This window comes from Rhyacophila brunnea, unplaced genomic scaffold, assembly GCF_057557595.1.
Source record: "Rhyacophila brunnea isolate RB1 unplaced genomic scaffold, BYU_Rbru_1.0 scaffold_5, whole genome shotgun sequence".
NCBI lineage: Eukaryota > Metazoa > Arthropoda > Insecta > Trichoptera > Rhyacophilidae > Rhyacophila > Rhyacophila brunnea.
This window is the reverse complement of record NW_028233170.1, coordinates 15,351,027-15,376,883: the sequence shown is the minus strand read 5'-3', so window position 1 is coordinate 15,376,883 and position 25,857 is coordinate 15,351,027. Positions and strand designations below refer to the sequence as shown.

The 25,857-nt window shown below is 35.6% G+C and overlaps 1 protein-coding gene across 1 annotated transcript; it reads right to left on the bottom strand.

The window, feature by feature from the left end:
* Window positions 1-14,827: 14,827 nt before the first annotated feature.
* On the bottom strand, window positions 14,828-17,161 carry RpL35 (Ribosomal protein L35). Its single transcript, XM_085955362.1, has 3 exons — window positions 17,132-17,161; window positions 16,818-16,954; window positions 14,828-15,107 (listed from the first exon to the last, which is right to left on the bottom strand). The coding sequence occupies exons 1-3, from the start codon at window positions 17,132-17,134 to the stop codon at window positions 14,876-14,878; spliced, it is 372 nt and encodes a 123-aa protein (XP_085811488.1). The 5' UTR covers window positions 17,135-17,161; the 3' UTR covers window positions 14,828-14,875.
* Window positions 17,162-25,857: the final 8,696 nt, after the last annotated feature.

The window sequence follows — 25,857 nt, the reverse complement described above, 5'->3', positions numbered from 1 at the left end:
AACCAATTATAACATAACTATTATTCCTGTAGACTCTGACGTCCCTTGAGATGTAAATCGTATTTTTCTCGATATGTTAGTCTTTTTCACTTCCTTTCCATTTTTATTCTCTTAATAATAATGAAAGGAGTTTTACCTACCATTAAAACTCTTATTATTCTTGTTGACTCTGAAGTCTCTTGAGATGTTGATCGTATTTTTTGCCTTGTGTTCTTCTTTGCTGGCCCCTTTTTACCTCCTTTTCTTCTCGATTATTTATCTCTCTGGTTGCTCATCTTGTTTAGCAAGCTGGCAGGACCTATTGGAAGCGTCCTTTGTCTCTGCTTATTCAATTTGATATGTCTCAACAGTGTTGCCAACCGTACTATAATTATAGTATTTGTACTATAATTTTCGTCTGCGTACTATGTACGATATACAACAGGTATAGTACGCCCAAAATACTATAATTTTGAGAAATCGGAAAAAAAGTTGCCAATAGAAGAAAAACATCGCCAAAATAATCCTTGAGAAGCAAAAGAAATAAATAATCCGCATGTCTAAAAAAGGTGACGTTAATTACTTAACACAGTGATTTCCAAACTGGGAGGCGCGTAATATTGCAAAGGGAGGCGCGAAAAAATTATTACAATTAATGTAGCCACAAGTTTGCAGTTTGCAAATGCATAGTTTATAAAACGGCCGCTTGTTATAAACTACACAAATAAACAGTTCTATAAAAGGTTGTTTCCAAACCTTTCTGCAAATATGGAGACTAATTATATAATCCCTCACTTCTATGCTATTGTGAAGCGCAATGGCTATCTCGTAAAAAAATGAAATAAAAGGGTCAAATTAATCATAATGTTGAAATTTGAGGCAAATTTGTTTAGGAACGATAATTTTGTTGTTAAACTTGTCTATTTGGTTGAAATTTTAAAAAAATTAAGTGAATAAATCAATCCAAGGACCACTAATGCATTCACTGATTTAAAACAACAATGTGAGGGCATTAATAAAAAATTGGAGATTTGGAAATCAAAATGACAAAAAAAGTTCGCCATGTCTCCATTATTTTTAAATGATTTCTACACCAGAGTTCTTGGTTAGTTTGCTAATGCACTTTTCACATTATTTTATTAATAGCAAAAAAAAGTTGTCTGCGGCGCTGCTTTGCTTCGGAACTATTAAATATTATGGCTGAAAATTCCTGGCCCGGGGGGGTCCGCTTCGGAATGTAGGGTCCATGATAGAATCCATTTGTCAATGAACGAAGATGAATTTGGATTGACTACTATTGAAATTGATTGTGCTAATAAACAAGCACATTCATCAGAAATGAATGTAATGTAAGTAGTAAAACCTTGTTTATTTTTTTTTTCATTTTTGTATTCGTAAGTAGGTAGGTACATTGTTGACTATTTATAAAGGTGTTATTTAATGAAATAAGGGGGGGGGAGGCGCCTAAATTAGATTTTTTAAAGGGAGGCGTAGTAACATAAAGTTTGGAAACCACTGACTCAACATTTGAATTTTGTCTAAAAAAACAAGACGTTAATTACCCTTCATGTATATTTTTTTGAAAATGCAGAAAATTATTGGTCACTCAACGCGTACTATACTTTTTGCCGAAATACTATAATTTTGAAGGCACTGTACTATAATTCCACTTTCAAAATATGGCAACACTGTGTCTCAAGTGCTCTGGACTTCAGAGTCAACAAGAATAATAAGAGTTTTAAGGGCCCGCTGAAGAGCCCGCCGTTCAAATATAATTTAGTATAAAAAGGACCTCGGCGTCGTAACTACGTCAATTTAAATCGATCTTTTCGCAAAAATCACTAATCATCGGAGATTTTATTTCAAGAAATATTATTATTATTACTGATAATTTCTGCCGCGCGGAGAATTATTATTATTTTATGAACACCTGCGACATGAAGCCGATCAGAAAACAGGGCTGTCAAAATAATATTAAGCATTCATATTTTTTAAATGTTAATTTCATCATGGATTTTAATCAAACCTGTGCAAGTACGTACTGATAACTTGGGTGGATTTTGTAGCAAACATACTATTGATATATATACGGGTATATTATTATTATAACCCAATTCAAATTGAACATAGGTTGATACTCAAATACTATTATAGTATGTTTATGATTTCGAGAAAATAATACGATGGTATAATTAATCCATATCAATTATTTGAAAACATTACATTCGCACTTTGCACAAAATTACAAACACATTCGAAGTTTTCCGCACACGTACAGACCACGTGATATTTGTTTACGCAAAATCGTCGCTTTTCAAAATGGCGAATTTGATTACCAGATTTTACTGCGATGAATCAGTATGTTCCTTTTTGTCTTTTTTTATTCGTAGGTTTGTTTACTATGTACACCGAGAAATTTCCATTTATAAACTCGGAAACGATTTTTACAGAAGAGTTTTGGAATATAATGCAACCAAAACTGGAAAAAATTCTATCATGGGTGTTGACTTCCTGAATTAGCTAACCCCAGGTCCATGCCACTACGTGAACCACAGTGGATATTAAGCCATTTCCACACTGGCAACAAGTTGCTGGCAACCTCATTAAATTTTACGATACTTACCATAATTGCTTAAGAAATTTTACAATAATTATCGTAAAATCTAACGAGGTTGCCAGCAAATTAACTTGTTGCCAGTGTGGACCCGGCATTAGATGCACAAAACTTAAATAATATATATTATAAATAAAAATTTAAAATTATAAATATATATTATGATTTATGTCTTCGACAGCCCTGATGAAATAAATGTGAAATATGAGTCGGATCAGTCACAGAGCAAATTTATTAACACAAACAACTTTGACACGACCTTTTTATATTAACTAGTAGACCAGATATTATGGACCACATGTTAAAAAATCATATTTTCAATTCTCAAGGCCATTTCTGTAGAACGTCCTCTTAATGGTAGGTAAACATAGGTAAAACTCCTTTCATTATTCGCTATTGACTCTGAAGTCTCTTGAGATATCTGTTTGTTATCACCTGGTAAAGCAAAATAGATCCTGCAAGATAGGGTGGATGAAACCTAACATGAGAATTAGGTGTAATAATATTATACCTAATTCTCATGTTAGGTTTCATCCAATGAGTCCAGTCCATCCAATCCAGGAATATATTATATTCCTTGCTTTTAGGCTCAGTGCACCGGGCTGAACAGAGAGGTCAACATATTTTGTTCCCCAGCTGTAGAAGTCTGTGTGTCTATCGGTATCTGGTAAAATGTTTTAAAAGTAGCTTCTTGGCGCCAATTACCTCTCTGCAGGATGTCATCTATGGGGTAATTCTCTAACCAATTTAGAGAGGCAACTGCTGATCGAGTACTGCCTGGTGATTCCTGTACCCCTGCATCAGCGAGTACTGACTTCACCCAATTTCCGATGACTGCTCGAGTCGCAGGTTTTGGGGGGCCTCTTGACGAGATAAATAATGCCGGAATATTACCACCCTCTTCTCTTCTCTCATTGGAAACGCATAAAAGTTTTCGTAGCCAAAATACTGGATCTGGCAACTGGAAGCGTTTAATTTCCATCCAGATTGGCGGTGCCTTGATGTGTCTGTCTTGGAACCAAACACTGGCCATAGAATTATATGGTCGCCATAAACGACTAGGCCATTATCCGCTACATTGATTAGGGTAAGGTCATGAACCCGTCGTCCCGATGCGAGTAATAATAATATAGCTGTTCTGCGTGAAACTTCATAATATAGGTTGTATACTAGTGGTGTTGTTTTCTTAAGGTAGTCCACGATTATTCTTGGATCACAAATCAGTGGTTTTGTAGGATTGGTCTTGCGGGTGGATATGGCATTTAACATATGACGCACTACTATGTTACTGCTGATGTCTTTACTGATCATAGGTTTGCAAAAGGTAGCTATGGCTGACTTATGTACAAGAATAGTGTTATATTATGAAAGACCTTCCTTATTGTATAAGTGACCTAGGTATCTAGCCACTTCAATCGGCTCGGGGGTATTATAGCTTATCGTGTTGGCCATGCACCATGTCTTCCATTTGTCCCATGCAGGTTTATAGGTCTTCAAAGTGGATAGTCGCCAGCCGGAAGTGAGAAGTGATCTGTCCTCTACCGACCAGCTAGAAACTAACTCTGCCCACCTGAAATTATCCATAACTGGAATGATAGGTCCCGGACTTGTGGAGGTGAATGGTTTGTCACCGTGTCCACTAGAAATGACTCCAAGTGCGGGATTGGGTAGGGGGGTTCCAGTGATCTCTGCTGAAGGTATGCGTTCCAAAAACACTTCTTCCACCATGGGGCCACTAGTAAATATTTTCCCCTTGCCGTATTCAGGTGTGCCAATACTTGTGGAATTAGATTCGGTGGCGGGAATATCCAGGCTAGTTTGAAGTCCCACTGTCCACTGAAGGCATCGTGGAACAGTGCAAGGGCATCGTTCGGATTTCGTGAGACATACATTGCGACAACATGGGCAGTGTTGGAGGCGAACAGGTCTACGTCTAGGAGTCCCCATCTTTGAAATAGGGGAGCTGTTCCGCCATAACTAGGTGCCATTCTGGGATAATTTTGCTGCGTGAGAGATGGTCTGCCACGCAGTTCTATTTTCCTGGAAGGTATTGTGCAGTCAATGATATACTGGCCTGGTTGGCGATTTCCAGAATCTGTCGGCAAAGACTTAGTAGGGTTGCGGACTTTGTGCCCCCTTCGTTGTTGATGTAGCCCACCACTGTTTTGTTGTCGGTTTGTAGAAGTAATTCTGATCCCATGAGCGGTAGCCCACCACTGTTTTGTTGTCGGTTTGTAGAAGTAATTCTGATCCCATGAGCGTTTGCTCCCGGAGTTGTATGGCTGAGAGTACTGCATAAAGCTCTTTTCGGTTGGAGTGCCACGTGGATTGGCTTTGTGTCCATGTACCTGATAGATAGTACTCGTCTAACTGCGCTCCCCAGCCTGAATCGGCTGCGTCTGTGGTGAGGAAGTGATTGTAGGTTGCCCTGTGAATCTTTCCTGAAGAGCCCATCGCTCGAATCCACCACATGATGTCCTCTCGAGCTTGTGGTGAAATCGATGTTGTTTGGTGAGGGTGGCTCCTTGATAATTGAGCGCTCGTACGTTGTAGACGTCGGCAATGCAACCTTCCCTGTGGAGTGACGAAGGTTGCAAAGTTGAGCCGCCCGAGGAGGCGTTGGGCTTGCCTGAGCGACCAACTGCCTTTTTGGATCTGCAATCGCAGGTGGTGACGAAGTGATGTGCACTTCTCTGTTGATAGATGTTTCCGATTGTTGTGAGTATCCCATGTAATATCCAATAACTCCCGCTGTTGGCTTGGAATCAGACAAGATTTTTTTCTTGTTGATTATCCAGCCTAGTGCCTGCATGAAATCTATCATATAAGTCAGTTGCGACAGAAGAATCTCTCTGGACTGATTTGCCATCAGAAAGTCGTCTAAATAAGTGACGATTCTCATACCTTTTCCCCGGAGGTGTTCGGCCACCCAGTTTGTTAATGAGGCAAAGTCTTGGTGCTGCCGACAGTCCGAACGGGAGGCATGTGAATTGAAGGAGTTCTCCTTAGTAAACTAGCCGAAGAAATCGGCGATGTTGTATAGCTATAGGTACATGTAGGTACGCTTGGCTTTGGTCTATTTTTACTAACCGGTCTTCCCTTTGCAGGAATGTTGGGACCTTGAAATGGTGGAACAGTTTGAACGGCCTTGGTTGTAAGAAACCGTTTAGGCGTTTTAGGTTGAAGACGGGTCGTTGACTGCCGTCTTGCTTCCTTACTAGGAACAGGGTAGAGAGGAAGCTCGGAGATGGTTCTGCCGATTCCAATACTTCTGATTTCTTCAGTTCCGCGATTTGTGAAGTGATCTCCGGCGATTGTCGCGTTTGGAAATCTTTCTGGAATTGTACGGAAGGCATTGTGGTGGTGCACCCTTGGCCTGCCAGATTTCCTGGAAATGCTGGAGGTGTCCCCCTGTGAACGTGGTGAGTGAGACCCGGTCACCTGCGTCTAGGGTAAGTGCCCCTCGCACCACCTCGGTTATCTTTGGGAAAACCTCGGTTGGATGGGCGTGGGCCTCTCGGCAAGCCACCCCTAACCTGGTCTGATATCCTTCTCGTGTATCCCTGCCTCCGAAAGGTATCCTTGTGTCCACCTGACGAAGTGCTAGGTTGGTGGTCTGATCGAAAACCTTCTCACGACCCCCACCTCTTTCTAGGAAAACCGTCAGTTTATCTTTGTTGAAGATATGTTCGGCGCTAGGTGGGATCTTGTTAAGAGCCTCTCGCGTAAAGGTGTCTTTTATTACGGAGAGGATTTTCTTCCGCCTCGTCTGAACCAACTCTGCCCATTTTCCACAAAGGATTCGGGTGACGTCCTCAGACACTTTGTTGAGTGCTGACGAGGTCCCGAACTCCTTTACGACCGTCTCAAAAAGAGCCGTACCAATGGTGTGGTCGCTGACAGAGTCGACCACTCGCTGTAACTCGTCTCGAATACACTCCTTTTGAGCGAGCATCGCATTTTGGAGGCCGGCGATCGTACGCTCCATTAGATGTATGGTTTGCGATGAACGATCGTAGGAGCGTAACTCATCATTGAGTCCCAACTCAACGAAAGACGGGGCCGCCGAATATTGTTTTTGGGTTTCAGCATAGCGAACCCCCGCCCAATTATCTGTGTCGAAAAGTTGGAGTCTGGTAAATTCCGCTACCCGAGCTTTGTCTGGCGTCGGAAAGCAGGCTCCTGTACTACGACACTAAATACAGGCAACGGAATCCTGTTGGGTTTTTCCGCTGTTTCAGGCCTTGCGGGCGGCCGTAAAAAACTTACCGGAGAGTCGATGTTTACCGACGGCCTCTGCGAAGTATGTGCCACTGCAGGCAGACCCTGTTGGGTCAAGATTGAAAAAATCTGAGATACCTTATTATCCAGTGACATTACTGATGCTCTCAGTTCACCTACTGGATCGTCCATCAGTAATTCCGACTCATTCGAGTCGGTCTCCATCGCCAGTCCCTCCGCGACGTTGCTGTCTTCATTTCGCTTCATGTTAATGCACAAATTTCACAATTTAACTGTACTTTCGTTAGACAAAAATTTTTCCACTTGTAACAAAGGAAAAACAATCAACTATTGAATAAGCAGAGACAAAGGACGCTTCCAATAGAAGCGTCAGTCCTGCCAGCGGCCAGCCTGCTAAACAAGATGAGCAACCAGAGAGATAAATAATCGAGAAGAAAAGGGGGTAAAAAGGGGCCAGCACAGAAGAATAACAAGGCAAAAAATACGATCAATTCTCAAGGGACTTCAGAGTCAATAGCGAATAATAAATGGTTCGTGTTAAATAAGCTAACGCATTCTTGCCGTTGCAATGATCACCACTTCCACTTCTCTCGGTCCTATGCGTTACGTTGCCACGTACTTCCGCAAAACTTTATCAATTTTCATCGATCCAGCGGCCTGACCATGCGGACGTTTTCTACCTCTTGGATACCACTGGATAACTAAATTTGTCCGACGATTATCTCTTCTTCGAAATTTGCATATAAGTAATAAAAATGAATTGTTATTGTAAAAACGTAGGTTCGTATTTATATTATACATAATAAGATTAAAATAATAAACAAGAGAAATAGACAATAAAATAACAATAAACATACTAATAAACAAACTTATTCAGGTGTTCCCCAAGGATCAAATCTTGGCCCAATTATGTTTCTTATATTCATTAATGACATCGTCAATGTTATAAATGGAATCCAGTTTTTACTCTTTGCAGACGATTTAAAATTATATGCGTCAATTCACAGTGAATTAGATTGTCACATATTAGAAAAAAATCTCAATTCAATTGAAATTTGGGCGAAAAAAAATAAACTCGAATTTAATACTGATAAATGTGTGTGTATTAGCTTTTCGAAATCAAGATCTCCAATTATATTCAACTATAATATATGTCAAATAGATTACTGAAGCGTCAATCAGAAATTAAAGATCTTGGCATATTGTTTGACTCACGTTTATCATTTCGCTCGCACATCACTTCTACGGCATTGCGTGCGAGCAAGCTTCTAGGATTCGTCATGAGACAAGCCAAGTCATTCAAGAATCCAACTGTTTTACGTACACTCTATGTGTCGTTAGTACAGAGTATTCTTAAGTATGGCTACATCATCTGGATTCCTTGAGGTTTCCTATAAGCTTGTTTTAGAGCGTGTTCAGAAAAAATTTCTTTGTCATCTCTATTTTAAAGTTTATAATTATTTTCCTTTTGACACCTTCTCAAACAAATCTCTTCCGACTAACTTTCTTCAAGGGATGCTCGCCTTTCATTCTCTTGAAGCTCGTAGGTCACTTCTGCTCTTAAAGCATTTTTCTCTGCTCTCACATGGTATCATTTTCAATCCCGATATTCTAGAAAATTTTAATTTTTACGCACCCGTCAATTACGTGCGTGGTCACAGCCATGACCTATTTTGGGTGAAAGCTGTTTCCTCATGTCAGGCTCACCAGGCACCAATAGCGAGGGCTGTGCGGCTGGTCAATGCTATATTTTGAATGATAATGCAATAGATATTTTTGGCGATCCATTATAATTATATTCTGTTTTTTTAATTCTATTTTATTGTTTAATTTGTATTTTTTGAATTATTGTTCATTTTTTGTTATTGTTATCTTTTGTATAAAACTATTTTTGCATTCTTTTTTTTCCTCCACCTTGTTTTTTCTGATTTTCTGAACTGATTACGTGTAATTTTTATTCTAAATGTCATGTTGTGAACGTCCTGAATTAATAATTTGTTATGTACTCAACGTGTCTTTTTCAAATAAATAATAAATAAAAGACAAAAAGGGAAATAATTTTGACATGAACAATCGGTGACAGCGATTGGTCCCCTGCATGCCTATCGAACCGATTCCGGTTGTAGGATATATAGAAGTCATCCGGCAAGATATGCCTGAGATATGGGAAAAACGCAACCACTAGGTGTAATGGGCGTCGACACTTAGATGTGATTATTTATAACAGGGTCAGGTTTACAGCACAAAATCAACTTTGACAACTTTTTAAGAAGATACAAGAGCAATATACAAAAATCTGTAAGCTTTCCACACTTGTTTTCATAACAAGTATCATATTATGAATAAATTAAAATATATTAAGTATAAGGAATTATTGGTTTATATAATAGTATATGTAGGTACCTAGGTACCAATTTATTTTACACCTTTTCTCACTTATTTTGATTTACCTTTATTATTATTGTTTACCTATTTATTAATTATCTATAATAGTCAACGTAATTCTGAACTGTTTGTTTTTAATTCTACCGATTATAAAATTCAACATTTCCAATAATATAATTTTATAATTCTTGTGAAAGTTACGTTTATGTGAATATAAATTATTTTTATATATTCGTTTATTCGATATTATTTTAATTAATGCAAACAAAACATCAAAATATCGAATAAATAAATGGTACTTAATCTTTTGATTTTTTACGCCTATTGATAGTATTAAACTATTAATGGAAAGCCAGTTTGTTTTTAGATTTACTTTGATTTATGGCTTTGGAGGATATCATTCAAATTCTCAAAGGAATTCTTAATGTCCGCTTTCCATCAGCCTATTATATATAAGAAGACTGTTGATGCCAGCCTTCACATAAATGGATCAGAATGTTGGGTCATCGAATTTTCGAACGAAAGATCCTGAAAGTAATGTTGGGAACTAAGATGGAGTGTGACGCATATGTAAAAACTGCAGTCTACGATGAATTTGGAGAAGCAACTGAGATATCCAGGGTTCCAGTGGCTAGCTCAGGTGTCGATCGAACCCCGGATTCACAAAAAAAAAAATTTAAACTTGAGGAATTTAAATAAAACAAGGTCTTTCCTAGCATCTAGGTCTCCTAGCTCTTCCCGAGCATGAGATTTGTGGATAACAGCGCCAGATATTTTTTTTTTCGCATTCAAACAATCTTCGAAGCTCCATTTGGCAACGTGTGTTTTGTGAATAACAATGACGTCATATCAGACACGTTGCAGACAAGGCGAATTTAGATTTGAGAGCCGATACCATATATGAGGCGTAGAGTTACAAAACCCGCTCTGGGCGATTTTTCAAAAAAAAATAGTTTTGAATGTACGCAGGAACTCTTTCGTAAGATCTATCTTCAGTTCTAGGTGAGTTTTGAATTCCCGTTTCTTCAAAAAACAAAATAGATATCGAGGTGACAGACTAAGTTCGCTCTGAAAATAAATTTGTTCTGGTAAAACCCTCTCTGTGTAATCGGCCAATCAGACCCCACGATTTAAATGATTCTTCACGAATGCTTTAATCTCCGTACAAACCGTCAAAACGTTAAGTGAGGAAAGTCATAATTTTGCTCTATCTTACTATTTTTTATTTTTAATAATGAATGTTTCTATAGTTAGTGTGACGAAATCTCAACTCGGACAATCAAGGAAGCGTTTGAGAAACCAGCTGCTTGGAAATGTAACCTGTTACGCCAAGAAACATACTTAAAAATTGACTGTATTGTTATGAATAATCCAGTGGTATCTCATATTTTGTAGTTTCACATGTTTTTTTTTTGTCATTTATATTTAATATTTTGTGTGGTATAATAAACTATCCTAAGAATCTCAAGTACACATTTATAACATTATTTGGTTTGTGTCAAAAATATAATTAAAAGAAAACTATTTTCTGTCAGGGAGATGCTTTTTGTCTGATAATTTTTACTATATAAATGATAGATTTAGTAGGTAGGTTATGTTATTTTTTTTCATCTCCCCTGACAAAAGGTGATACAGGCGGACCTCGACTTACGAACGTTCGACTTTCGCACAATTCGCTATTTCGCACATTTCAAAAAAAAACGTTTTTTTAAAACGTCGCGCTGGCCGTGGGGTTAAGACATAATAAGATTTATAAACAAGGGTGAGAAACAGAAAAACTGCAGTGTTGATATGTACGAACAAAGAGAAATCAAGGACTTATAAACTTCGCACGACGTTCTGATTGCGGTGAATCTTTTTCTTCAATCGGACGTTCGTATGATACAAACAGGTCTACTACTATATTATGTTCAATTTTGAAAAATAAAATAAAAATTAAGGAATACGTTCAAAATTGTGGAAATATATCTTTAAAGGTTGTTTCCAAAAGACAGCATAGTTATGGATGAAATGGAAAAATATTTGTCATCATGGATCGACGACCAACATCAAAAAGATGTCCCTCTGAATATTTCAATTATTCAAGCGAAGGCTCTTAGTTTGCACAGAGATTGGAAGGCTAGATTAAAAGAAGATTCTAACACAATTTTCAAGCAAGTAACGGTTGGTTTATATTAAATTCACTGGAGAATCGGCTGATTTTCGCGGAGAATTTATTTCCTCATTATCCAAAATTATTGAAGATGGAGAATATTCCTCTAGCCAAATATTTAATGTAGATGACACAGGTTTATTTTGGAAAAAATGCCTAGTCGTATATTCTTATCTAAGGAAGAATCAGTTGCCCCTGGGCATAAACCTTCTAAAAACCGATTGACATTGCTTCTTGGTGGAAACTTGGCTGGTGATTTAAAATTGATGCCAATGTTAATTTATCAACCAGAAAATACCAGGGCATTGAAAGGGAAGGATAAAGAATTGTATCCAGTAATCAAATAAAGATAAAAAAAAAACCTGGGTTTACTGCGTTAATATTAAAAGATTGGTTCACTTTACATTTCGTGCCAGCAGTTAAGCAATATTGTAAAGTTAATAATTTACCACTTAAAATAAGAAAAAGAATAGTGGCAAACAGTTAACTCTTGATAACTTTTTAAGGGAAACATCCGCAAACCCCACTTAAACATCTTATATTTACTTGATAAATACATATTTCAAAATACACACAATTAAATTTTTTTTTACTTCCCTCTACTTTCGAACATTCAACATTCGCACACCTTTTCAGGAACCAATTATGTGCGAAAGTCGAGGTCCTCCTGTATTATTGTTTTAGTCATAAAATTGTATCATTTGTGATGAATGATAATGAATTTTAGTTCAATTATCTATGTTTATTAATATATCGTACTTGTAGATTAGCTTAGTTGTAATACTATCTTGTGGAAATCCCACGTTTCCTATTTGTATATAAAAAGTAGACTTATTTGTCGGATTTGGTTTTCTGAATTTAATGCTATAAAATATCTAATATACCTAAGTAGATTACAAATATAATATTGCTTAAAAATATTATCATTTTATTTTTACATTTAATAAATAGGTTGGTAGGTAATGGTGGGTTTCCTACATTCGTAGAATTTGGGCCACAGGTATTTGGGCGATTAGTTAGGTAAAGGCCAGTACTTAATTCCGCTGGGTTTTTTCATTTATGCTATTACAGGCGGACCTCGACTTACGAACGTTCGACTTTCGCACATTTCAAAAAAATCGTTTTTTTAAAACGTCGCGCTGGCCGTGGGGTTAAGATATCCCCTTCTCGCTCGCTCACAAGCAAGTGCATTTCTTGCGTCACTTGCATCCTGCTCGCACCCGTCACTTTGCTTGTGAGCTAGCTAGGATAGCTGATATAGTCTTGCGCAGGAGCGCGTGCGGGCGTGTCATGTTGTGCGTTTTGCTAATTTTCTTCATTTGAAATATTTCACCCTAAAAATTTATAAACATGAGTGAGAAACGGAAAAACTGCAGTGTACGAACAAAAAGAAATCAAGGACTTATAAACTTCACATGACGTTCTAATTGCGGTGAATCTTTTGCTTCAATCGGACGTTCGTATGATACAAACAGGTCTGCTACGATATGTTCAATTTTGAAAAATAAAATTAAGGAATACGTTCAAAATTGTGGAAATACATTATCTTTAAAGGTTGTTTCCAAAAGACACGGCAAAGTTATGGATGAAATGGAAAAATATTTTGTCATCATGGATCGACGACCAACATCAAAAAGATGTCCCTCTGAATATTTCAATTATTCAAGCGAAGGCTCTTAGTTTGTACAAAGATTGGAAGGCTAGAAAAAGAATATTCTAACACGATTTTTCAAGCAAGTAACGGTTGGTTTATATTAAATTCACTGGAGAATCGGTTGATGCGGATAAATATGCTGCAAAAGAATTTATTTCCTCATTATCCAAAATTATTGAAGATGGAGAATATTCCTCTAGCCAAATATTTAATGTAGATGACACAGGTTTATTTTGGAAAAAATGCCTAGTCGTACATTCTTATCTAAGGAAGAATCACTTGCCCCTGGGCATAAACCTTCTAAAAACCGATTGACATTGCTTCTTGGTGGAAACTTGGCCGGTGATTTAAAATTGATGCCAATGTTAATTTACCAACCAGAAAATCCCAGAGCATTGAAAAAGAAGGATAAAGAATTGCTTCCAGTAATCAAATGAAAAAGCCTGGGTTTACTGCGTTAATATTAAAAGATTGGTTCACTTTACATTTCGTGCCAGCAGTTAAGCAATATTGTAGATTTACTATTTAAAATATTTTATTTAAAATAAGAAAAAGAAGAGTGGCAAACAGTTAACTCTTGATAACTTTTTAAGGGAAACACCCGCAAACCCCACTTAAACATCTTATATTTACTTGATAAATATATATTTCAAAATACAGTTTAATTTTTTTTACTACCCTCTAATTTCGAACATTCAACATTCGCACACCTATTCAGGAACCAATTATGTGCGAAAGTTGAGGTCCTCCTGTAATATTATTAAATGTGTTATTGTTATTATAAATAAATATTAATGCTTTGTACCAACAAAAAGCATTTAATGTTTCATTTTATTAAGACAAGTACCTATATACCACTATTACAAAAAATATTACAGCTAGACATGTAGGTGCAATGCAAAAATTATACATTTGCCAGTAGTTAGGAATGGCTACAAAATGTTTTGTAGACAAAGTAAATTCGAAAATTACATAATTAAAATAAATACGGACCGCTACTGAACTTATTATCTCCTGTCGACAATGTACCACTATGCATCAAAAATTTTTTAAAAATTCCACGTCGATAATTAAAATGCATTTATTTGAATAGATACGGATTACACATTGGATTTGACATTTTATTATACATTTCCGTATTTAACGTAAGAAATATAACATCTAAAATTACACTTAAATCAACATAATATGCCCAAAACAGTTTTTCGTGATTTACTCAAAAGGAACAAGTCTCTAAAGCGGGTTTAGTAATTACACCTCGTATCACTGTACATACTATTGAAATAGTGAGGTACTACATATAAAATATTAATACTTTTCTCAGAAATTGTAAGCCTTAGAAAGAAATAAAACGTTTTTATTGATTGCACATTTCTATGAAAGTGGAATCTGCCACTCTTGTTTTTATATGCTTCATAATAACGATGCGACTTCTCAATTAATTTGTGGTATACATAAACCAAATCAGATTAAATTCAAATTTGAAAACATATCAGTATTTTGTAAAAAGGGCGAATTAACCAAAATGCAATTTTACAGGATTTTTAACTTTTGACATTTATTTATTGATTACCTGCGGATAATTATAAATGTCCAACATGTTCATGATAATGCTTAGAAAGAATACTGTCTAATATGTCACATTTCGGCGTTTTTACACAAAGCTAGTGAGGTACATATTGATTTTTTTTATTAAAATCTCAATTTCGCCAAAGTGGTTGATTCGCCCTTTTTAATACCAACGATATAGAAGGACTCCTTCGTTAAAAATGACCAAGTCATCTCAAGAAATAAAACAAGCTTTGCGTTAAAAATAAGTTTTATTAGGTGTAAAGCATGTTACAGCAACCTATGCTTTGACGGCAAAAGTTCTAGGTCTATTTTGGTAGTTCCTTCGAATCTCTTTGCGTGTCTTCAACCCAGATTCACGTTTAGTCAGGGCGCGTCTGATGGCTCGTGTCTTCTTGGGCCTCAAGTCTAAAGGTTTGAACTTTTTGTTCTTGTAGAAACTTCTTAAGTTCTTCTTTTGCTTCTGGTGCATAACAATGAATACGCGTGCAATTGCTTTCCTCACAACGCGACTGTAAAAAAATAAATATTCATAAGTGTTAAATAATTAATTCATTTGAATCAGAGGAAGGAACTGCGAGAGGATGATACGGTAATTTTATAGTACTACATATTATCGTCACTGGTCAAGGTGACCAAAAACCAAACCGAAACCTAACCTACTGAAAAAAACACAAAATCAAAACAGCTTACTTATTTTTGGGTTACAGTACTTGGCTGTGTCCATCTTAAAAACGATATGGAGCACTATAGAATTACTGACGATTCTTAGAAATGAACCGGAGTGATTAACTAACATACATGAAGTAAAGTTAAAAACACTCTCAAATAACTTAAAAATCTGATTAACAAAAATAATTTTAGATCGTAATAGGGAATATTATACTTTTACTCAAACGTTCAATAACTATTACAAGAATAATTCAGTATAAAAAGGACCTCGGCGTGTCAATTTAAATCGATCTTTTAGCAAAAATCACTAATCATCGGAGATTTTATTTCAAGAAATATTATTATTATTACTGATAATTTCTTATTTCAAGAAATATTATTATTATTACTGATAATTTCTGCCGCGCGGTTAATTATTATTATTTTATGAACACCTGCGAGATGAAGCTGATCAGAAAACAGGGCTGTCAAAATAATATTAAGCATTCAAATTTTTTAAATGTTAATTTCATCATGGTTTTTAATCAAACCTGTGCAAGTACGTACTGATAACTTGGGTGGATTTTGTAGCAAACATACTATTGATATATATACGGGTATATTATTATTATAACCCAATTCAAATTGAACATAGGTTGATACTCAAATACTATTATAGTATGTTTATGATTTCGAGAAAATAATACGATGGTATAATTAATCCATATCAATTATTTGAAAACATTACATTCGCACTTTGCACAAAATTACAAACACATTCGAAGTTTGCCGCACACGTACAGACCACGTGATATTTGTTTACGCAAAATCGTCGCTTTTCAAAATGGCGAATTTGATTACCAGATTTTACTGCGATGAATCAGTATGTTCCTTTTTGTCTTTTTTTATTCGTAGGTTTGTTTACTATGTACACCGAGAAATTTCCATTTATAAACTCGGAAACGATTTTTACAGAGAAGAGTTTTGGAATATAATGCAACCAAAACTGGAAAAAAATTCTATCATGGGTGTTGACTTCCTGAATTAGCTAACCCCAGGTCCATGCCACTACGTGAACCACAGTGGATATTAAGCCATTTCCACACTGGCAACAAGTTGCTGGCAACCTCATTAAATTTTACGATACTTATCATAATTGCTTAAGAAATTTTACAATAATTATCGTAAAATCTAACGAGGTTGCCAGCAAATTAACTTGTTGCCAGTGTGGACCCGGCATTAGATGCACAAAACTTAAATAATATATATTATAAATAAAAATTTAAAATTATAAATATATATTATGATTTATGTCTTCGACAGCCCTGATGAAATAAATGTGAAATATGAGTCGGATCAGTCACAGAGCAAATTTATTAACACAAACAACTTTGACACGACCTTTTTATATTAACTAGTAGACCAGATATTATGGACCACATGTTAAAAAATCATATTTTCAATTCTCAAGGCCAATTCTGTAGAACGTCCTCTTAAGCCGGCAATTGACAATGAACACCAGAAACACATGACAGTTGTTTTGACAGATTATAAAATATTTCTGTACTTACATCTTTGACAGCTTTGAAGCCGCTCCGCCCGTCACTTTCGAAACCCTAAGGTTAGTGAGCTCCGTTTTTAACTCATCGAGCTGTTTCGTCAAATCCTTTTTCTCCTTGGTCCTCAGTTCGGAGCATTTGACTTTACCCTGTAAGAAAAATCAACACGTTAGCTTCTGATCGGATTACCAACACAGTAGCGTAGAAATACAAAATTTTACTACGAGGCAGATTTGGATCTAGCATAATCAAAACGAGAAGACAAATTAAAATAGAAAGATTGCGCGAGAACTTAAGGATTTCTTTAAATCGTGACATCGTCTCACCATTTTGGATGTTGGAAAGAACCATAGACTAATGAAAAGAATGGTCGAAAGAGCAGACAAAATTTGTTTTTATAACCATAAACAAAACATTATATTATACAAAAAATCATGTGGCAAAAATGGATAGATATACAAAAATATTATTTTATTTAGGAGATAATGATCAAAACTTTTTTTCATTTTGCTCTAAAACGTCACAAGGTTTTCTTTATTCAAATCCAAATTTGTAGGTAGGTATTTAAAAAAAATACCAAAGAGGTTGGGCGGTCTCTGCAAAATACCAATAAATTATAATACATTACTTTTCTATAGATACCAATTTTGACAGGTTATTAATTGACGCATTTATCTCAATGTTTTGTATTGTACCTACAAAAACTTTGCAACTCCACGGCTATTTTCACAATGATGTGTGTCACCGCCATCTTTAGATTAATAAAGCTTGAGCATAATTTTTTTCACAAGCAACGAGTGGTCCACTTTTCAGCTGTCAAAATCAGATCGCAGATTGCTTGACATATTGTTTCGCCCTTTCTCGTTTCAAATTGAATTAAAAAAAATCAAATCAAATATTTTAACTATCAGTGTTATTTATTTTATAAGTAATAATATACACTCCTGTAATACATCAGCTGTCAAAGTCAGACTAGTCCTTCACACAAAGACGAGTGGTAATATCGATTTCCAAAAAATATGTAGCATTGATCTATGTATTACATTTTTGTAGGTGTGTTAATGCTAGTATATTATTTATCATATAACTCATCTATCCAAATCAAACCATTCCCTGTGTGAACACGACAGAAGCGTCAGTATGAGCACTATATAGAACAGGGGTTCCCAACCTGTTTGTACTCTAGAGCACATTCTAAAATATCGGTAGGGTAGCGGGCACCACCTATTTTTAATCGACAAACTCCTTCCGCAACTTCTCATTTTCCCATAATTTATTTTCTTATATTCATAATTTATTAATAAATAATAAACAAAATGTTTCAAAATAATAAAACTATTATTCAAATTGCATACACACAGAGAAATGTATTTACAAAACGTAAACAAAGTAAACAAAAAACACAAATACAAGGAAAACATTTTATAAAAAAATAGAATATCAATATGTCAATGTGATCTTTGGCATTGCATATCATTGGCCAGTGCCTCATAATTAGGAGAGTATGACGATAATCCTGTTAGCAAACAATCATAAAGATGCTCATCTGTGAGTCGAGATGTATATCTTGATTTTATTAAGTTCATGTTTGAAAACAATGATTCGCATAAATATGTCGAACCGAAAAATGATTCAATTTTATATGCCGCTTTTTTCAAAAATGGGAAGTTTTCTCTGTCCACTGTATTCCAAAAGTCCTCTGATATTAAGGATTTAAGCAAAATATCATTCTTAAGCTCCAAAATTTCTAACTCTAGTTCTTCTGTCTTACCTTGAACAAAATCTGCAATACATGCGGCCATTTCCATGACATTTATTTGGCAAGTAAAAGGATTGATACAGAAGGAAACAATTGGCTCGATATGTGTAAACTGCAAAAATCTCTCTTCAAATTGTATTTTTAACACTTGAAGATGCTTAATAAATAATGACCCGTTTAATTCATTGTTACCTAGCATTTTATTCATATGTGGGAAATACACGAGAGAATTGATCTGCAGATGTGATATCAACAAATCCAATTTAGCTCTAAATGACTTTACAGAGCTTATCATTTCAGCTATGTTTTTGTCTTCCCCATGCAACTCCAAATTTAAAGAATTCAATTTTTCCATGGTGTCTGTGAGAAATCCCAAATCAATCAGCCAGCGAGAGTCAGGTAGTTCATCATAATTTTCCTTTTTATCGTTTATAAAATGTTTTTATTTCTTCAATTAAACTCACAAATCTTGTAAGAACCTTTCCTTTACTGAGCCAACGTACTTCAGTATGCAGAATAAGATCATGTTTTTTATCTTCAGTATCTTCTAACAGGGCCTTGAAAAGTCGGTGTTGCAAAGGAGCTGCTCGAATAGAATTGATTATTTTTGTAGCTATTTTCATAACGTGTTCAAATGGCAATATTTTACAACACAGAGCTTCCTGGTGGATAATACAGTGGTAGGACATAAAATTTGAAAATGATTCATCCTTCTTGCAGAGGGCAATAAATCCTTTGTTTTTACCTAACATTGCTGGTGCCCCATCGGTGGTTATCGCAGACAGCTTGTGCAAAGGCATATTTATTGACTTGGCGTATGTTCTGAATGTATTATAAATATCCTCACCCCTTGTCTGTCCTTTCATAGGTAATATTTGCAACATATCCTCTTTTACTGTGAATTTACTAAATACCATTCTCACCATAACTGCTAACTGTGCGGTGTCTGATATATCTGTTGACTCGTCAAATTGTAGCGAGAACTAGTCATATATTTCCAAGGCAGTCTTTAACTGAGTTTGTGTCTGTTGAAATTGCATGTATTCTTCTTGTGACGGTGTTATTTGACAACTATAAGTCTTGTATTGCTGAGACAATCTCACGTTTGTTAGAAAATCCATCAAACAAACAATCGGCACCAGTCAAAAATAGTTTTTTAAACAACTCACCATCAATGAAAGGTTTCCTCATTTTTGCGAGCATGTGAGAAATAATTTTGAAAGAAGCAATGGTGGCCTTTTTAGAATTTTCCACATGTCTAGTGAAAACAGTCTGTTGTGCAGTTAGACTTGATTTTAGTTGACATATTTTTTTCTTTCTTACTTCAGATTTAAGTGGATAATTCACATCAAAAGTGGCATGAATTGTCTGAAAGTGTCGTTCAACGTTATGTTTTTTCGGCACTGCAATACTACTACCACACAACAAACAGACGCATTTATTTTTCACATTAAAGAAACAATATGATTCCTCCCAGTCAGTGTTAAAATTATAGGTTCGTTGTCTTTTACTCGGTCCACTCATTTTAGAACTATATAGAAGGAATATCAAAACTCCTAATACGTGTTTCGTCAGACGAAGATGTCTCCTAGCTAACTGTCGCGACCCGAACGGGGCAGCAATCGCAATCACAATAACAACAACGCGGTTCCAGGCGGGGAATGCTATTTGCACATCACTCCTTGTACACACCAAAAACCCGAACTGAGCCGATGATCGCCGAAGCAATCGGGACGGTACGAGCACGTGACTACTGTCACGTGCTTCGGCGTTCATCGGCTCAGTTCGTGGCGTTCGTTCACTTCGGGTTTTCTGCGTGTGTCAGGCTAGCGTGAAAATTCTGTCTCTGTCGAATAGTGGCGGGCACATACGAATCGTTCCGCGGGCGCCATGGTGCCCGCGGGCACGGGTTTGGGAACCCCTGATATAGAACAATGACAGGTCATCCATAGACAACAACGGGAGAGACGGGAAAAGTAAGACCAGTCGTTGTGAATTAACGGCTTTCTACTTGAGTCGGCAATGTGTGTGTCCATTATTATTACATCCATAGTGACTGTGAGTATTTAAAATTTAATTATTAAATGCTATTTTATCTATGGTAGGAACCTATATTCAGTGCTGCCAACCGTACTATAATTATAGTATTTTTACTATAATTTTCGTCTGCGTACTACGTTCGATTTATAAAACAGGTATAGTACGCCCAAAATACTATATTTTTGAGAAATCGGAAAAAAAGTTGCCAATAGAAGAAAAACAACGCCAAAATAATCCGTGAGAAGCAAAAAAATAATCCCCATGTCCAAAAAAGGTGACGTAATTACTTAACAGTGATTTCCAAACTGGGAGGCACGGTCTGTTGCAAAGGGAGGCGTGAAAAGTTTAACACAATAATGTAGCCACAGGTTTGCAGTTTGCAAGTGCATAGTTTATAAAATGGCAGCTAGTTATAAACTACATAAAAAACAGTCCTATAAAAGTTAGGTTGGTTGCAAACCTGTATGACGATATGGAGACTAATAATTTTATTATACCTAATTTCTATAAGTACTAAATTGTGCATGGCCCCCACAAGAGGGGGGCTGACAGATCTCCAGCCTGGGGGCTCGGTGTTGCGGATCGACCAGTTAAGTGAGATAAACACACACCACAAGTTCATTCATTAGTTAAAAAAAGTCGCCTGCGACGCTGTTTCGGTTACAGGATATTAACATTTTATGATATACCTATGTGTCTGTGTAATACAATTTGATGTGATTATGTGGTGTGTGCGATTGATGATAATTCACACGTAGAATTTTATTTTATAATTATTTGTAGTGTATTTCCTGACTAATAAAAATGGGTATATGGAAACAAAAACCTATGTTAAATTTTCGTTGAATCGAACTGAAGAATAATAATATAATACTTTGTCAAGAAAAGCAATGCAAGTAGGAACTGCTACCATTTCGTAACATCATAATATTTATGCGAAACGGAATTTTCTGCATTAGATGCAATGAAATCCATATTATATCGAGCCCGTTTAGTAGAAAAAAGCCCTTTGTGTAAAAATGTATCTAATGAAATAAATGGTGGGGGGGGGCGCCAAGAATAGATTGTTTTAAAAGGGAGGCGTGTAACGTAAAGTTTGGAAACCACTGACTTAACATTTGAATTTTGTCTAAAAAAACGAGATGTTAATTTTCCTTTATGGATATTTTGTCTAAAAAAAACAAGACGTTAATAACCCTCCGGCGGAAATTTTGTCTAAAAAAAACGAGACGTTAATTACCCCACGTTTAATTTTTTGAAAATGCAGAAAATTATTGGTCGCTCAACACGTATTAGGTATATTTTTTGCCGAAATACTATAATTTTGGAGGCACTGTACTATAATTCCACTTTCAAAATATGGCAACACTGCCCATATTCTAGTTCTCTTCTAACCCCTTTGTTGATAAGTGTTGAATCTTTTTGCTCTGGAAGGGGTTGTACGGTTTTCATCGTAGGTAATAATAATTTTACATACCTAGATAGGTACCTTTTGTTAAAATTTACTATAATTTTAAAAACAAATGTTGGCAACACTAAGTCTGAGGTAAAATGGATTTGATTTGAAATATGTATCTTATAACTTATAATTCGCGGAATAGAGAATATTTGGGGTAATAACGGGGCATAGAACTGTGCCAACCGTACAATAATTATTATAGTATTTGTACTATAATTTTCGGCTGGGTACTATGTACGATATAAAACAGGTATAGTACGCCCAAAATACTATAATTTTCAAAATTCGGAAAAAAAAGTTGGCAATCGATATTAAATAGCTCTAAAGCTGCTCCAGAGAACTAAACTACCTACCTTTTGAATCTTTGCCTAAAAAAAACGAGCCTTAGTAGTTCCATTTTTGGCCATTCTCCAGATAAGTTTGTAGGTCTGTACTATAATTGCGGTGGGCGGTTTGGCCAGCCCTAGATTTTTAAATTATGGTAAATGCAAATTCAAATTAATTTATTGGAATCTTAGACTATGGATACCTCATTGAAATATTAGCCACATTTTAGGCAGGTAAGTACTATATTGTGGTCCCATATTAGGAGATAATATACATTTGGACACTCATTTTCAAAGGATGTAGGTATTTATTTTGTCATTTTTTTTTATATTATAATATTTACAATGGAGACAGGAATTTAGATTATAAATGTTATTTTTGTTCATTCAAAATTATTTTGTAAGCACATGGTTAACTTGGTAAAATCAACAAATATTAAGATTGCTTAGTTGCCATTCCGATTTTCTTACTCAAGCAACAACACCCATTTTTTCATTACAATTACTTATTGTACTCCAATTATTAACGGTTTTACACAAATTATAAACCTAGTAAATAATAATACTGAAGTATAATATTATTAGCTGCTTGTTCACTGCAAATGAACCTGCAACGCTAATCCAATGCGATGGCTAACTTAATTAGTGGTCCTTTTTTTGTTTAAATTTCATACATTTTAGGCTTCATGTGTAGTATAGAAGGTGTCAACATCTTTGCCGGTAGGTAGCTGTTATTTCTGTATCAGCCAAAGTTCATGACATTATCAAGCAAAGTCTGACTTCTCCAAAACTGAGTCATTTACAACGAATCAACTAAGGATTGCAATACGGGTATTCATCAATAGTGAAATATGTACAATACAACCATTTTTTTTTTTAAAAATAAATTCTAACTTACTAATCGAGTCAGGTCCTGCAATACCACGAGTGCTTAAAGTCAGACGTTATCTACAAAACAGTTTTTTTTTTTTTTTTGAGATAACGTTATTTTACATTTACGGCTACATGATAGTCAAACAACGTTATGTCATTTTTTTCTAATTTCTTATTAAATCATCAGTAAAGTTTAACGCTAACTACATAAGTTACCCTTGTTTTCATATTTTTTAAAAACTATCCCTATAAATTTTAACATCATCATAAGCAAGATAAATGTACAATACACAATAAATTATAAAATATTAACATTAGGTTTTAAATAAACATTTCCCTTGTTGAGTAACAAGAATCTAAAATAACGATTTTTGGCTCTCCTGTAAAGTTTCACTTTTGTAGATAGTGTTGTTTGACACTAAGCCCTCGACCAGTAGTACATAATATACGCTTTGTGTGTCAAGTATTACATGATTAAACTTACCTGATGGGTCTTCTCTCTCTCTCTCTCTCGCTGAGAAATCCTCAAAAGAAGGCAAAAGCAAGTGTCATTTGATAGGTTCCTTGATAAACTCATACGAAAAGAAAATAATTTCAATGAGCCAACAGATAGCAATCATTCTGTTGGTTACAGTGAAAGTCACCTTACACCAGGGTTAGCGAACCTTTTTACATACATGTCCAAAAATTTTCCAAATATTATTTTCTGACTGCCTAACGTGCCGAGCAGTTTTTGGCGAAAAATAGTTATTAGAATTATTCTATTAAAAAAGTTCTAAAATATATAATTGAGTTCTTGAGTATTAGTGAGTTTGGTTCTTTATGCACAAATTGACGTCAGAATTGCTCCGATCAGATGAGGCATTCTCTCGCTACAGCGATCTCAAGCATTCTAACATGATTCTAAAACAATCAAAATCTTTAAAAACAAAACAGTTCAATAAACAAATAATGTTACTTTTTCTGTCACACAAAATCTTTGCGCGCCAATATCGCAGTTTCATGATTTTGTGGACTGGCTGCCTTGACATCTATTGCAATAATATATTATTATGATCATCAGTTTCATAAGACTATAAGAACAATATATAATGAAAGAGTCTAGATTTCAAAATGTACCAGATCCAAAAGCAGGATTTTGTATCATTATCCATACTATCTTCATCCCCAATCAATCAGGATAATTATTGTGGTGCTACTGTACTAATGCCATATTAATGATGTTTCACGCTTAAGCCAATGTCTTGAGCGCGACCGGTGATTCCACTGCACTCTGCAACTGCTACCATAACATCCGCAACTCAGTGGTGATGGGTGGAGGTAGGCTAGATCCGCCATAAATAGTGCAGACTAAACTTTGTCAGTCATACGTATTTGTTTTCATTGAACTAAGACTACAGTTTACAGGTGGTGTTATGTTAGTTTTTAAAATTTAATTAAACAATGCGAAACCAATCCAGAATAGATAATAAACAAAAACAGCTCATCTACCTATAATTATGCCATTAAATCATACATAATTTTGGATATTTTATCAATTATAGTTTGTAATTAACTATTTTTTTTATTCAACGAATAATTCACATGATTTAAGGGTACAGTTCGGTTATGAGGAATACAGCGGCAAACACATTTTGAAAATAGCCGATATACTGGATTATTTGTTAGGTTAACCCAGCGGTCGGCAAACCACGGCTCGCGAGCCACACGTGGCTCTTTGAGTGTGGCTCTTTCACAAATGACCACATACGGACTAAAACAGTGAAAGATAAAACAGTCAAAATGTATTCGAATATCCGAAATCCGAAACCAGCAAATCGAAGATCTTAAATTATTGGTGTCAGCTTTATTAATAGTAGTTGACGAGTTTTGTGACATAAATGATACAGGACAAATTTTTATATTTCATCTACAGGTAATAAAGAAGAACTTTTAGGATTATTGCCACTGAAAGGTTAAACACGTGGAGAGGATATTGCAAATGCTGTAATTGAGTGCATGGAAGAACATCATATTCCACTCGATAAAATTGTGCCAATTTCAACAGATAGGGCGTAAAGTATGACCGGTGAAAGAAAAAAATAAGCACATTGCATCATTTGTCAAAAAGCGCTTTGTGCGCAGACATGTCCAAAAGAAATTTGCAAGGTTAGTACTCTTAATCATCGCCATTTTTTTTTAGTTAGTTTAGTACGCAGATCTTCTGCTGCATAACAGGGTACGTTGGTTATCAAGAGGAAACGTTTTGCTTCCTTGTTAACAGAAATTAAAGCATTTCTCCTTGAGAGTGGTGTTCACTATCCAGAAATAGGTAACGGAAAATCAGTTGATCCAAAAAAAATATATCATGTGAGACGTTATGTCTCTTCTAAATCAGCTTAATCGTAAACTGCAGGGGAATGGAAACACATTTTTTCGATGTTAGAAGAAGTTATTTCATTCGAAAACCAATTATCTCTTTTTGCTTAAGATTTCGAAAGAGAATCTTCGATTCACTTTCAAAACCTGCTGGAACATCGCTACGAAAATAATTCTGATGTTGAAATTTGCTATTTCAAAACAACAATTTTAAATATGAGGGAAGCTCTTCTCAAC

Bases quoted from the DNA above. Each gene is read 5' to 3' on its own strand.
- RpL35 (XM_085955362.1), bottom strand. The intron at 15,108-16,817 runs GTAAGTACAGAA...ATTTTTTTACAG, and splicing joins GCTTCAAAGCTGTCAAAGAT to TCGCGTTGTGAGGAAAGCAA.